At 40.9% G+C, this 16,322-nt stretch overlaps 1 protein-coding gene across 3 annotated transcripts in view; it reads right to left on the bottom strand.

Moving 5' to 3' along the window:
- Positions 1-15,216, bottom strand: part of ITPR2 (inositol 1,4,5-trisphosphate receptor type 2) — a 417,532-nt gene extending 402,316 nt beyond the window's left edge. The window contains exon 1 of one of the 3 annotated variants that reach the window (XM_073223365.1): positions 14,775-15,216. In XM_073223365.1, coding sequence (XP_073079466.1) covers positions 14,775-14,866 — 92 coding nt within the window. In that variant the 5' untranslated portion in view covers positions 14,867-15,216. The remainder of the gene's footprint in view (positions 1-14,774) is intronic. The other 2 variants (XM_073223364.1, XM_073223362.1) reach the window with 2 other exon arrangements.
- Between the last annotated feature and the right edge of the window lie 1,106 nt (positions 15,217-16,322).

Here is a 16,322-nt window from a genome sequence, read left to right as displayed (position 1 = left end):
TGTCCAAGTTCTCAGAGCCTCTTCAGGGTAGAATTGAATTCTACCTAAGCACTAGAAATCTTAAACAGCTCTTTCCAAAATCCACATCGCCTTTAAAAGCTCATTGGAAAACATCTTTATTCAATGGTTTGAATTCAACCTTGAAATTAAATATGATTTCTAAATAGTTATATTATGAGCAAGCAATCTCTTCAATAGTTCAAGATGACCGAAGTTTTCAGTATTTAAGATAGAAAAAAATGAGCTGAAGACACTGACCTTTAAGAGTTAGAAATTCTTACTGTGCCACTTCTGAAAGGATTACACAAAGATCACATTTCTAATATTACGTATTAATTAGGAATTATAATTCATAGCAATCTCTGGCACAAAATATATTTGTTTTACTGGGAATTTTTAATTAAAAGCATTCTACCAACAAAATTTTCTTATTTTTGAGATCTAAACTAGCGATTTTTTCATTTTAAAATTGGTATTTTAAATCCTGCTTATATTACACCCTGGTTTGCTGCCCACATCTCCATCAACAGAATTAATTTGTGTACACTGTGTACACGTAAGGTGCCATACTTATTCCATAAAACAGATAAGCTACTTGTGTCTAAACAAAAGCTATCTACATTAAAAGCAAAAGCATTCACAATCAAACTTACTGTGAGAAATAGAGATTCAAATATATATACTTCCACAGATGGGATTAACTTATCAAAGGATATCTACTCATGTGTTTATGAATAATGTACTCACTTTGAAAAGGGCAGTTTTTATTTTGTATCAACATCACTGAGGTATCAATTAAGTACTCCAAACTTCTGCCTTCCATCTTAGACCCCTCACCATGACCCCCACCCTTGATTTCTTTAGAATCTTTCTTTCATGACCTGATACCAAAGAAAGTTTAGACCAGAGACCACTGATTTTATTACAGCATGTAAAAGTACTCAGATAATCCTCCTTTTCATCAGGAAGCAACCACCACCTAAAACCCTACTAATAAAAAGCCCAAAAGTAGTAAACTAGAAAGAGAATGGCCTTACATAAGTACCAGAAATAATGAAGGGATTCATATGCGACAAACTGATTGTAAGGACATAGGACAAATGGCTTCACGGAGGCTCAAGGAGCGAGCCTGTTTGCTGCAGTGGAACGTGTGGTCTTGGCCTTGCCAGCGTCCACTGCCTTCCTCTGACAGCAAAGCCCTGGCAGCAGAATGGAGCAGGGCTCTCCTCCCCCCCCACCCCCACCCCCACCCCCGCTCAGGAAGGATGATGTCATCTCTGTAATCAGAGCATCTCATCCCCTGGCCATCGTGTTTGGCTGAAGATGGGGCCATTATCCTACTCATTGCTCCAGTGATGACCGCAGCACTTCTCCTGGAGCTGGAGGACATGAGGCCCTCCCCTGTAAGCTCTGGGTGGAAGAGGATAGGGTGCTGGGAGGCTAAGCTGCTAGCCGCTGTGCCACCGCCCTGAGCAGATGGCCTGCCAGAGATGCTGATGATAAAACCATGTAGGGATCAAGACTAAGGGTGTAACAGTGCTATGCCTAGACTTTTCAGTTACCATGACTACAAAGTTCTCTTCTTTACCGACAATTGTTCCAATATCCAATAGGGTTTTCTGTTTCTTGCAACAACAAAAAAAAAAAAAAACACAAAAACCTGATTAATAAACAGTCTTCAGACTCCCAAGTTCTCTGCCATAACAAGGAATGTGCACCTTTTTGAGCTCTTATCCATTACCAGTTATGCCAACATGACTAAAAATAGCAAACTGGCAGAAACTGCATCATAAGGAATTTACGCTACCTAAAAAGTCTCTTCTCTTGGAGAAATTTTCAAACAAGAGTCTGCAAAGTGTATTTCTTTGAAGTGTTCTTTAGTGCTTAAGCTTGTGAGAGTTCCTCAATAGTTTGTATGCCCTTATATACTGAGAGTTCAGAAAATAGTAAAATCTCCTTTTATGGCATAACTAAAAGAAGGCTAAAGTATTTATATTTTATTTGTTCATTAAGTATATATAAGAGGTAGGACTAAGATACACTTTCCAAGCTTCTCAGATCCCTATTGTTTTTAAGTATTCCCAAGGTAATTAACCATCATGATTTCTAATCACTGTCTAAAATCTGACAAGGTTATCCTAGACAAATCTGTTCACTTGTAAATAAATTATTGAAATTAGATAAATGTTTGTGCTAATCCCTCTACTAATCACAGAAGTTCAACAGGAATTCTTGGCAATAGGAAACTTCAGAGAACGGACAGTGGCACCCTCTGCCCAGTGGAAAATTGTGCAAACCCTCTATTCTAATGGCTCCAAAGCAAACATTTGTTTTTGTCTCAATAAATAAAAACTATTTCCCTTTACCACTATGTTCTAGTAGGCAAGAAATGTTACCAACCAAAATAACATGTTGGCTTTATGTAAGAAGACTTGAAAATTCTAGAAAAGGAAGATATGGTATACACATGCCAAGCAATTTTAAGGTTCTTACTAATGTTGACTCATTCACATGTTTGCATTACATCAAAAGGATAGCATGCAGCAAACCACTGATAAAAGATAAATATAAGTGCCCACAACTTAGTAACGTGCATTATCAAAGTTAGATAGAAAAAAGAAATCCAAAACCAAAATAAATAATAGATAAGGCAGCCTGCCTTTGAACAGCCTACTAAACAAACACCAGCTTAAAGTGGTTTATGGCAAAATTTTATAAACATAATACAGCACAACTTTTAACAGCAATGCAATATGAACTCAGCCAAGTTTCCAAAAAGAGAATCCTGATAGGTTTTCATGATGCTAAGAGCCTGATGCTTACTAAGTGTTTTCCATGTGTTCACTGCCATTAATCCCATGGCAGTACTATAAAACTAGGCAATAATCCCACATTACAGATAAAGAAATTGAGGTTCTCTGTATTAAGTAACTTCTTAAGGCCATACAGGAGAAAGAGTGGGGCCATAATTTGAAACCAGGTTTTTGTGAATCCAAGAAAACCCATCCTCTCAACCATTATGCTAAAATGTTTTTCATTCATTCAACATATTTCTTAAGTACCTCCAACGGCACAGACGCCGTGCAAGCCACTGGGGACATTCACTGCGAATAAACACAGTGTCTGCCCTTACACAGTTTCAAGTCTAGTGTGAGACACAAACATAACTTAAGTCGTAGAAATAGAAGTAAAATTAAAACTACAACTGCCATCCGTTTTCCGAAGGAAGAGAATCGGCTGCTGTATGAGCGCCCAGCAAAGGAAAAGCTCGCTGCGGCAGTCACAGAGCTGAGATCAGAGTGATGAATAGGTATTGATTAGGTGGGAGGCATGAAGGTCCAGAAGGGAGACCCAGCAGACAGACGGAAACACATGTGAAAAGTCTCTGTGGTGACAGGGGGCTCAGAATGTTTGTGTCACTGAAAACTAGACAAGAAAAACAGGCAGTGTGCCTGAAGCAGAGAGCCAAGAAAGAGAGCAGGGCCCAAGGTAAGACCTGTATCTCATAACCCAGCCTGAAGCTACGCTGGGCTTGGTGGCATCTTGCCTCAATGTAAGCAAATGAAAGAGACACCCCTTTCAAGTCTCTGTGTCCTGTTCTTTAAAGTAATTAAGGCCCAGAAGGAACAATGACGATTTTGCACTGGTTACTAACTCTTTTTAAGGTCTGAAGGGAAGCACTAGCCGAAGATGACTACCCATCAATGACTCAGATGACAAGTTGCTTTTCATCCCCGCGCAGCTGCTGGATTCGGGCTGCCTTCACGTGTCCCAGGATCCTCCCATTCCTACCAAGTGCGGCTCCCTTCTGTGCTTCCTCTGCAGCACTGTCTGGTCTCCCCAGAACAAAATCATTTCACTTCCCCCCTGAGAATTCCCTCAGTGGCTTCACGTTGCCTGCTGAGGAATACATGATCTGGCCCGTGTCTGCCCAAGTAGTTTCATCTTCTGTTATAAGACAGTAGAGCCAGGATTTGAGGGTGTCCTGAAAACAGGCCCATTCCTTGAGGCTCCAAGATTCCTAATGTATTGGTATCATCGGCATGGTTCAAGACGGCTTCTCTGTCCATATTATAAATAACTGAATAGGGGCAGGCAGGGGTATAGGGAAGAGGGCAGTAAAAGCCTCCTTTAAAAGCCTGACCACTAAGTAGAGTCCGTAGCCACACCTGGCTGCAAGGGAGGCTATCGCGGCAACTGTGATCTTTAATCCGGGCACCCACAAACTCAAGTGCTTCTGTTAGTATGGAAGAAGGGGAAGAGGAATTAACAGTCTTTGATATAGAAATTGAAATTAAAATGCATTCTGCTAAGTTAAATAAGGTTCAAAGTAAATGATTCAGTTGATAATAATTCCTCAGAGTTTATTCATTATAACTTCCATTTTGAAAAAAAATGTTCATGTGCAGTATGAATGCTGATCAACTCTTGAGAAAATGTTTATAGTACAACTACTTTACGGATATCAATTGCCAAGGTAATTACTGCCTCTCAAAACTACATAACAATTTAACCTAAACAACTCTTTATTCATATTCTCCAATATTAACAAAGTGTTGTTATGCCTACAATTTGATAATATTTTTAAAGACTTTCTGGAAGACTCTTAAGCTGCTAAGACTTTGGAAATAAGCCCTTGATTTTATCCTAACAGATAACAATGACTTCATTTGTACTGATCAGGAAAGGAGGCTCATTCTTCACATGAGTTTAATATTGAACACAGCTATAAAATCATATCCTGCCCAGTAAACAGGGAAGAAAGGCAAAGAAAGGTCCTTTTCTCATTTGTTATTAATCCTAGAGATGGATTTATTTAGTAGTTTTAAATAACTAACACTTTTATTGGCAACAGGTTTTCATTTGACATAAAATGTGGTAATATTTAGCATTCCTAGCTACAAGGATAGAGCCCTGAATACAACAAAATTCCTTTCTTTACCTGCCTATTTTAACAAACCAGGAATGAAATTACCCTCTTTGAAAACATAGTTGAAGCCAAAAATCTACTTGAAATGCAAATGTTTAAATACTTATGTCCCTGATATTAGGGGTGACCTTGAACACTTTAGCCAAACACAGGTAACTAGGCCTTAAATCATTAACTCACTTTTAATTCCTAATGCAACTCTGTTTGGTGCTTTGAGTGATAGATTTTTTAAGTCACTGTCTTTACTTGGTATGATATACATCAACTGAATTAATTTCCACGTCACAGAAGTGAAGAAAATTCTGATAATATTTTGAATCTTTCATCTCAAAATTACTTTTCTAAAGATACTATGTTTTTAAACATTATAGAAATCATAGCATATGAGATCTAGAGGGAATAGAGTGGCATTGTTTTACTTCTTAAAGTCATTTTGCATGTACTATCTATATTTTTCACTTTATTTCTGTCCCATAACAAATACACACTCTCAAAGAAGTCCTCATTTGTACATTGCTACCAGTGAAAACTCATCAGTCAGAGTGAATCACACTGGAGAATTTCAAGCTCTTGAATAGCCAAACATCTACCTTTTGGAATAAGCTTGAGACAAAGCACATTATAACAGACTTAGTCAATAGAATGTGAATTAATAAAGAACAAAAATACTGACCATTTGTTCTCCTCAAACAGTATTTAAATGCTTATCCTTTTCCAGTCACTTATTCCTAAATTTGTAAAATAAAAATTACAAGTTGTTATATGCCCTCTTCTATTTTTCTGAAGTTTTATAAATGCCCCAACTATTGCTGGTTTCATATTAGCAAATTATTTCCAACTAAACTTTCCTGCCAATAGCAGTTAAAGTACAAAATGTCTCCCTGGATGTATCACAGATTTCCACTAAGAGAAAGGACTGATATGTATTAAGAAATGGCCTCATAAAACGCTTAGGCAAATTCACTCTTTACACACAAAAACAAAACTGGACTTTCAGAAATATCAACTTTTCTTTAGTGTGGTAATAACATGCAAACCATTAAATAAGGATATACGCATTACTATTTCCAGATTGTATGTTTTATAACATGTTGGGCTGAGTAGATGCACAGATAATGACCCAAGACATTATTAAAGTACCTCTTATAGCAAGATTTAATCCAGTGACAAGATTCATCCATTTTAAAATAATTACCTATATGGATTCTCAAAACATGTACTAAGAACAATTACATTGACTTTCTTTCAGAGAAGGACTGACATGAACAGCTACTTAGAGATTTGAGAATATGTATATCTTAATTCAACAAATATTCATTCAATAAATATTTATAGAGTCAAGCACTTGAGATGCTCAATGGCCACAAAAGATCCCTGTACCAGTGGTAGACAGATGACACACAGTACATTAAACAGTAACTTATATTGTGTGTAATAAGATGGTATGTGGGGGAAAAGGTGAGTAAGGAAGAATAGAAACGGCTGAGGCAAAACGTTAGATACGTTACCCTATCTAATCCCACCAATCCCACTGCTAGATATACACCCAGAAGAATTAAAAACATATAGCCACATAGAAACTTGTACACAAATATTCATAGCAGCATTATTCATAATGGTCAAAAGTAGACACAACCCAAATATCTACCAACTGATGAACAGACAAAATACAACACACTGTATGCTCACAATAGATTATTATTCAACAATACAACAGAAGGGAGTACTGACCCATGCTACAACATGGATGATCCTTGAAAACAGGCTTAGTAAAATACCCAGGCACAAAGGACAAACATTGTATGATTCTACCTATAGGAGGCACCTAGAACAGGTATTTTCATAGAGACAGAAAGCAAACTGAGTTACAAAGAGCAGGAGGGGTATTGTCTGAAGGGTACAGTGAGTGGTGATGGCTGCCCAACATAGTCAATGTACACAATGCTACTGAATTTTACACTTAAAAATGGTGCTAAGATGGCAAGTTTCAGGTTATGCATATTATTAAAATTGATTTGAAAATGCACCAAGAAGATATTGTTAAATTACCCCTTAAGCAATGACACCTAAGCTCATGCTCCTCTTTGCTCTTTCCCCCATATCACTCTGCCCCACATGCAGCCAGAAATCAGAGCCCTGCTCAGTGATCAGATCTGGCATTGCGACTTGCCACCATGGACATCTGTGAATAATCCAAGCAGGGCCAAATCCCATCCCTCCATATTCTGAAACTTAAGAAGACAGATGCAGAATATAGGAAGTGCTGGGTCCCAGTCATGTAGATGGCAGAGCCCAGAAGGACGGCTCTGCTGCTGAGATTCCCACAGCAGCCCTGGGCTTCTGCCTTTTCTTACAGCTCCGTGTTGAGATCATCATTCAGTTTCTTGGAGCTCATCCAGGGTCCTGATAATAAATTTCCTTCTTTGCTTAAGCTAGCCAAAGAAGGTTCTGTTCCTTACAAAAAAACAAAAGAAACCTACTTCTAATATAATATAGTATTTTGATTCTGAAGCTTTATCCATGTGAGAAAATAATATGCAACTATCCTTTGCTTCCCACATCTTTTGGGCTTTTGAGATCAGAGAGTAAGAATTAGGATAGGGATATCAAAAGATTGTTTTTTAAAGAGTTCCAAGATAATTCAATACAAGGCTGGCAAATAATGTAACTAAATGTGAGTTGGAACAGGAGTTGGAGAGCACTTTATTCTCTGAAATTTTTACAAATACAGGTTTCCCCCACTATCCAAAAGCAGAGCATTCCTATGAAACCTTTTTGAAAATTGAAATAAAGTGAAGAACCAATTACCATTCTGTAAAAGCAAAAATCCTCTTTGGCTTTCTTTCAGCTATCAAAAACAGGCACTAATGTGGGTCTTTCCTAATAGTGAAGTGGCATAAAGTGAATTTTCAGGGAGCAAGGTAAACGTCTAATACACTTTGATTTGCCAGAAGAAAAATTAATCAACTTCATGATCCAACTTTGTTTTTTGCTGGGTTTTGGTTTTTTTTGTTTGTATTCACTTATCTCTGATGACCCATATAGTTCCACATATAATTTGAAGAATCCAACAAAAAATAATATGTAGAGTAGTAATGCCTGCTTTTAGTGATCGTTTCATAATCAGTCATTACCACAAGGTTGTGGAGAGCTAGACATCTGGGAATTACTTAAAAACTTAAGTTTTCCCTCGGACTCTGTTGAATTGTTTTGGATAACTCATATATAATAGAAGTCTAGCATTTTGTAATTTTCACAAAAAGATTTTTATGATGATCTTTTAACAGAGGCTCAAACACCTTAGAAATAGACAGAACCTGAATACTGTGTTTGAATTCTGAAAATTTAGACAGAATATAGACTACATTTTGTTCACTTCCTAAGTCTTTCCTGGCATGGGAATCTATCTGTGGTCTTTACTGTTTTATTAAAACACCAAGGGCTCCACTCACACCAGAAAGGTTTTCTGTACCAAGTGGGAAATGTGTGTGTGGGTGGGGGGAACACTCATAGCCAGTATGAAGCAAAAACATTGTAAGCTATTTTCTATGAAAAATTGTCCTTATTATCTAAGTTTTTACGAGATCCTAAGTTTCTAAGGCTCTATGAGACTCCCATGTTTCATGAAGTAAAACTATGAAACACTGGGACAAGAAGAAATAAGGGGAAACAGTAAAAATATAATATCCAAAGCAGTGGAAACCTCACTTAAATTGCTCCAAAATGTTTCCAAGTTCTTCTTCACCAGACTTTACAGCCCTGCCCACATTTTCTCAGCTCTCAGTAAACTCAACGTACGTGAAACAAGGATGGGAGAAGGCAGTCTAAATAAACTCAGAGGGTCTGAACCAAACTTAAACCTCTCTTATTTGGTAAAGAAGCAGAAAATATGTTCTTAGATTATTTCTTCTAAATTTGGGTATCTCAATATTAAATGGTCTGTACCTTTTTTTTGTAGTTATTAAAATGGGTTGTAAAATTTTACCACGTTTTTTTTTTTAGTGAAAGAAAAAAGTACCGAGCACACACTATTAAATTATGGGTATGGATTTGAGAAAAGTATCCATCTTAATGATCCTTTAAAGTTCAGCTTAAGTATCACCTCCTCCCTGAAGCTCTCCCAGGTCATACCAGCCAGAAGTGAAAGGATCTGCTCCTTAACTCCCTCTGACCCTGTTTTTCAGTCACCTTTCTGGCATCTGAAAAGAATTGCCTTATGTTGTGATTTTTCAATACCAGTCTTATCTCCATGACTAAAAAATTACTACACCGATTTCACAAATATTTACTAAACACTACTATGTACCAGGAATTATATGAAGTGCTGAGCATATACAAGGATTAAAAAAGACCGTAGCAATTCTACAGCATCTTACTATACAGATAGACAATGGCTGTGATGGCAGGGAGGGTGGGTGCGGGATAGGACTTGATAATATGGGTGAATGTTGAAACCACAATGTTGCTCATGTGGAACCTTCAGAAGATTGTATATAAATGACATGTTAGTTTTAAAAAAAAAGACCATAGCATTTACAACACTGAGAGCAAAGAAGGTGTCAAATGCCTTTCTCTCTCCCATAGATCTTAGCCAAATGTCATACTACAAGATCTCAAAGGAAGCTTGAGTTTTTGCTTAGTATCTGGCATCTCTTCACACTGTCTCCCGAGTACACAGTCAAGGCTCATTAAGTATTTGTTGAATGAATTAATGATTCAATCTGCAGCATGCTCCAGCATAAACCACATCACCAGGAAAGTTCTATGGACTTGATTCATGATGTGGACACATCTCCAGTTTTGTGATTCAAGACTTTTCTGAATAACCTGATAATTTAACTCATATTTAATTCAGGGTTGGAGGTTGTGGGTGGGTGCTGGCAAAAACTATAAAATAGCTGGTGTTAACCAATTACTGATTAGAATTTTGAGAGAGTAACCCATCCATTTCAAAGATACTCAATAAAAACATTTAATCAATTGATTTTAATCACATAAAGACACACAAAAAAAAACTTCCTCATAAACTAATGCTATAGAAGGTGACTGAGGCATAAGTTTCATAATGAGTACTAAGATTATTAAAATGAACAATCAGCCATGCTAAAGTACATACTTCTTACACGTGTAAACAGACTTCTAAAATAAAACACACTATATATTTACTACCTGAGTTAAGTCAGCCATTCACAATTGCTCAGCATTACTGGCCAGCAAACGTCTTTTCAAAAGACATCTTAAAATACCAGTAACAATCAGTAACAAATTTTTTTATGGTAACATGTGACCATCTATTTCAGTAACATGCTGTTTCCTACTTTGTGGTTTTCCTTCATTGACCATGACCAGAGAAATGCTTTATTTATGCTTTTTTAAATATATATTGTTGATTAATTAACAGTAATAAGAAATTGAAGAACCCTTAAAAACATCATTTTCATTTTAGTTAACTTTTGTGACTATAAAAGTAAAAATGATGTTTAATTAAAGACACATGTAGAGAATTGAGAAATACAGGAATATTAATATTAAAATTAAAATCAACTATCCATTCATCATGCAGTGTCAGCACTGTTAAGATGTTGTTCTGTTTTCTTTCAATATCTTCCATGTATATTGTTCTATTTTTTCTTTTTAGAATTATGGTTTTCTAAAGGTATATCTTGAAAACTTTCCCATCTAAATCTGCATGGGAGTAGAAAGATAACCACCAAAAAAGCATCAGTATCTTTGAAAGGCACAGTTTTATCCATTAAGTAAATGAATGAATGGTTATCAAAGTTTCCCTTTTCTGATTATAATCTGATGATCAATTACCAAGTTCTGATGTTAAAAAAAAGAGAGAGAGAGAGAAATTCATTTTGTTATTATGCTATAAATGTCATAAAAGCCTGCTATTACTTCTTCTGGTAAACATGAAGACACACTCTGCTTGGATTTTAAGTTTTAAAGTTTGAGTCTATACAGTCCTGTCTGTACTCTGCAACGTATCTGCACACTATCTGTATAAGAACAGTTCCAAAGGGAAGATGTGATTGTGAAATGTGCTACCACAGGGACAAAAAGAGAAAAAGCTTCTGTTGAACCCAGCACGACACCAAGCAGTTGCCACTGAACTCAGTTCTATCCAAGTCAAGCATCAGGATCACGTGCAGAGGGGTGGCTGTTTACCTGACTGAGCTCTACACAAGAGTGGGTCTAAAAGCTGCAATGTTATTAATGGAATCACTTCTAAGTTTAAAAAACAGTCAACCTTTCAGCCTAAAATGACTTCATGTTCACCACTTCAGAAAGTACCTTTGTACCTGAGCTGATTTCAGGTTCCAGAGCATGACCCTACTAACTCAGACTTTCCAGAACAACTCAGTACTGAAGATTAAATTGTCTTCCTCCTCCCCACTGAACGCGTGCAAATGTCTCATGGATTTTTTAGATATTTTTACCACAAAAACATATGCCTTAAGCCACAACAAAGCTAAGTTTCTATACCTCGTTACCGCAGGAAATAATGGCTGTTACTTGGGAGGGTTCCATTTAGAAGATACTGAAGATTAACTTACAAATTTTGCAAAAATAAAAGTTGCCTATGACTCTGCCTTGCTTCATCTATGACTCTCCACTGATCAGACCATCCCAAACCATACAAAGAGAAAGGTTTTTAAAACTATAAAAATAGCATACTTAAATAAGTAAAAGAGAAGAAAATAGTAGGATAAATCTGTAAACATTTTAATATCAAAAATATTAAGCAGAAAAAAGATCAGGAAGCAAAATACAAGGAACTGTAATTGGGAACAATGAAGTCGAAGCATTTACAGTTTTGTTCACCTAAGGAATTAGGTCAGAATTATAAACTATCACCCTACCTGATGTCCATCATTGAATATGGAAACAAAGGAATTGAAAAATTCTTGAACTGGCCAAAATCAAGTAGGAAGTAAAAATAAGGGCTCCAATCTTTTGTCACTCTGACTAAGAGGCTGTGATGATGCTTGCGGTCACTGAATCAACGGGTGGTCAGCTGACAGTTTTCTGAGACTTAACTAGTGGTTTTGATTCTTGGTAGATCCAAGAAGGAACCTCAAGCCAAAGGCAGCAATCACTTAAACAGTCACATACAGACATACAGGCACACACAAACACACACATATACACATGTCATTTACTAACCTCTCAACCATTCCAAGAAAAGACAATGAATTATAAACCTTTTCACTCATCCTATCCCACCCATCCTGGGAATTCTAGGTTCACTCCCACTATTATGGTACCTAACCATTACACAAGTTGATGTACCCAGATATGAAGTGTCAGATGTGGCAAAACCGGAGAAATGAATCTCAGTATAAAGGAAATGGCAGAAGGGGGAAGGGGCAATTAATACCACATTTGACGTTGTACGTTGTATCCCAAAACTCCCTCTTCTCCTTTAAAAAAAAAATAATAAAACCTGTAACCCCAAAATGTACCAGAAGCAAAATATTCACTCTCTTAAAATATGTTTGCCATCTTCTTTCTGAAGGATTTAAGCAGTTTCCCTTAAGTCAGTGTTTCCTAAATAGATCTTTAGATGAAAAAGTAATACAAACTAGGCCCCTTTTGCACCTATCCAAACTGGGAGTAAATACTGTACCTCAGCAACAATTCAGGATTCAGAAACACCAGGTAATACTGGTTAAGGGATAACTGGTGAAAAAAAAGAGGAATACAAATCTTTGCAACTGGAGCATTCTAATTCCTCACTGACTGAGAAATCAAGTTTATAAGCTGAGTCAAACAGCCTAAGAAAATCCTCCCACATTTCCATTGGTCAGTGACTCTAAGAGCGGCCTGCTACACTCTTATCTAACATAGTGAAACTGTGATTTTTTTCTGCTGAAAAACTAAGTACCTTATTGCAAAAATTCCCAAAAACTAAATAATAACAATGCATATCCTCCCAAACTTACCTACACAATAAATATTAAAACCTGACAAAATTTACTTGTAGGCAAATAAATACCTATGAATTACTTTGAAATACTGTGTAAACTCAGTTCTCATTAATACTTCCTAGGCTGATTTTGAAAAACCATCATGCTATCAAAAGTGTCAAATAGATAAAGAGCTAAAATAGAAATCAGAAAGTTGAAGCCTAATGTTTAGTTCATCCACTGAGTACTTAACATTACAATGGAATGAACTGTTTGGGGTAAAGACACAATGCCAAAGTCACCAGTCCAGCTCTCTGATTCATTAACAATTCACACACCTCCTTAAGAAATGTAAGGGCCACAAAAATATAAGCATAATGTAGATTTTCCTTGCAACTTCCTGGAAAAAAAAATTGGACTCTTTCATTCATTTCTTCCTCCCCACAACCTTATGAGGTAGAAACTTACTATTCTCATTTTTAGACATGAGGAAACTGAGGGACAGGGTGATTATGTAACGTGCCCAGGGTCAAACGTTCACAGGAGGAGAAGTCAGGATTTGACAAGCATTCTGGCCAAAGAGCCCTCTCCTGCTGAACCACCAGCTTACACACACCTACAGTGTCTTTGGTGAGAAAGGGTGAAGTGCAGAAGAATTCATCTGAAAAATCTTCAAAAACAGACATCCTATGATTTCTCTCAGATGCAAATGCTACCTCACGATTTACAAACCCAACATTAGCCCTTGCCATTGTTATTTTTTTCTTCCACACTTCAGTTTCACAATTAACATTGATTTAAAGGGATAAAGTTATATTGACCTCTCTTCTTTCACCCAGTAGGGAAGGTGCACAAATAACCAACTGTTGAAGTACTGGTGACTTCCCTGTCCCCTGCTGAGTAGGCACCACTCCGTTATGAAATAGCAAGCCGTCACCGTCCAGGGACACTGCAATGTTAAGTCATGTGCCCTAAAACCGAACAGCAGAAAACAGTGACCAGCCAGGAGTGGACACACCAGTTCTGCAGCCTGAAATCTATTAAGAGTGCGGAGTCTAAGTACTGACAGCAAAAGTTTAAGAAAAAAAAAGGGCGCCTCAATACATACTGCGGTAGTATTCACAATCAGGACAGGGAGACAATACTAGTAATCCAGGAAGTTCTATTTAAACATCTAGCATCCTGTGATGCGTATATGTAGTATATGTATGTTTCCCCCATTCACAAATCAACTCGAATTTCAGGAGCCCCGCCCTTGGCGGAGACATCCAGGAGAGGTTCAGGACTTGGGCGGGCCAAGGCCAGGGAAGGCGGGCAGGTCTGCGTTCTGGAACCCTGGAGGCCCCCGGGCACCCCTGCGCTACCCCCGCCGGCGGAGACAGTCCCCGTTTGGCAAGGCCGGGAGGAAATTACTTCAGCGAAGAGGGGCCGGCGAGCTCCTCCCGCAGGCAAAGCCGCACTGGGGCTCAGCACAGCGCCCAAGTTTCAAGTCCAAGGCCACGGACTTGAGTCCACCGCTCCTACAAAGCCGCGCGGGGCACAGGGGCTGGAGCGGTAGCGAGCGCACAGGCGCGGGGCGGAGGTACTCGGTGTCACCCTTAGGGGCAAACACACACCTAACCAAACCGCCCCGGGGGGGAGCCGGCGAGGGCTTCCTCGCGCAGCCTGTCTCCGAGCTTTTGAATCACTTCCTCCTTTCCTGCTGCGGCTCTGGGCTTGAGATCACCACCAAGTCGCTGGGAGTCTCGCCTCCCGGGCCGGCTTCCTGCGAGCCCACGAGCGAGCGGGCCGGGCGCACTGCGCTGGCGGCGGGCGCAGCCCCGGGCCCCGCGGCCCGCCACCCGCGAGGCCAGCTGGGGGACGCGGCGGGGCGAGGGGGGCCCGGAGGGGACCCGAGGGGGCAGAGCGCGGCCCGGCGCGCCCCGGCTTACCCCAGGGTGCTGATGAAGCCGTTGACCGAGCCCTCCGCGTACAGGGACACGATGTCCCCTATGTAGAGGAAGCTGGACATTTTATCAGACATGCTGCCTCATGCTCCGCGGTGGGCGTCCCTCCGCTTCCCTGCGCCCCCGCCGCCCGCTCCCGGAGCCGCCGCGCTCGGCGGAGCGGCGCGCACCCCTGCGGCGCCGAGGGCGCGGGGCAGCCGGTCTGGAGCCGCGCGGCGAGCGTGCAGCCGGGCGCGCGAGAGCCGCGGCCGCCGCCTCCCGGCAGGCTTCCTGTTCGTCTCCGAAGTTTTCTCTCCAGCGCCTTTGCTCCTTCTCCGCCGTCCCCGCGCCTCCTCCCCGCTCTGTGCCCCGCTGCCGCGCCGGAGCGGCCGCCCGCAGAGCCCTCCAGTCCCCTCGGGGGAATTTTTGGACCAGGTGGGGCGGCCCGTTGGGCGAAGGGGAGGAGAGGAGGCCTGGGAAGAGGGTGTGGGGGGCCAATCAAGGAGCGGCTGCCGGGGGCGGAGCTGGCCCGGGGCGGGGCCACCCCGGGGAGGCGGGGCTCCCGGGAAGCCGCCGCGCGGACCCAAGCTGACCGGAGGCCGGGCGGTGGGCGCTCCGAGCCTGGCCGGGGCGTGGTGTGGCCTCCCGCGGGAGGCTGGACACGGGGTGCACCAGTCCGCGCCTGGGAAAGCGAAGGACGCGGGGCCGAGACGCTGTCCCGGAGCTTGACGGGGGCGGGGAGGGTGACGGGGGGTGGGCGTGGAGGACGCGAGCTCCGGAGGGAGCCAGGAACGCCTGGAGGCGGAAAGGTGGGGCCGCACTGGGCTGGGGAGGGGAGGGTAATTTGCTGATGGAGAGGAAGGTGTTGAAGTAAAGGGAAAAAAAATAAATACATAATAAATGAAATAGGGAGAAGGGAGGGATAAAGTGAGGACGGAAGGAGAGAGGGGAGGTCTATTTGAAGTGTGCAGTTCCGGTTTTTGCCCCAAGTATAGGGCGTTCGTGAAACTTTACCCTTAATGTCTAGGTGGACGCGGACCTCCGTGGAGGTAAAGGGCCCTTGGCCAACACAGCAGTTTTGGTAGCCAGCTGGCGGGGGCCAACCTTCTCTTTACGCTTCCAAGGCAGCGCCTCCTGCTCTTGACGCCGAGCCGAGGTTTAAGCTTCCACCTCTGGAAGGCTGCTCTCACCGTGCAGTGACAGTCTGTTTGCTTACCTGTACGGCTGCTGGCTCCTCAATCCCCAGTGGTCCTAAATGAAAATGATGGCAGGACACGTTTCCACACCTTCTCGGTTGCTTTTGGAGCCCGCATCTTGCTGGGGAGGAAATTTCCTCTGTCCCTGAAGTTCTAGCGGGTCTGGAATGAAATTGACATGAGATAGATTAACAGGAGAAAAAAAAAATTAATTACCTGCATACAGGAACCTGGGTTTCAAAGACAGGGAGAATGAGGTCTACGTGTCATCCTGAACCCAGGAGAAGGGGGTAGGGGCCTGAGACTTCAAAGGAAAAGGGAAGTCATTCACAGGAATATGTAAAGAGTAAATATTTGG

The sequence above is a fragment of the Manis javanica genome, chromosome 15 (assembly GCF_040802235.1).
Source record: "Manis javanica isolate MJ-LG chromosome 15, MJ_LKY, whole genome shotgun sequence".
NCBI lineage: Eukaryota > Metazoa > Chordata > Mammalia > Pholidota > Manidae > Manis > Manis javanica.
The sequence above is the reverse complement of the archived record's forward strand: the minus strand, read 5'-3'. Positions and strand labels throughout refer to the sequence as shown.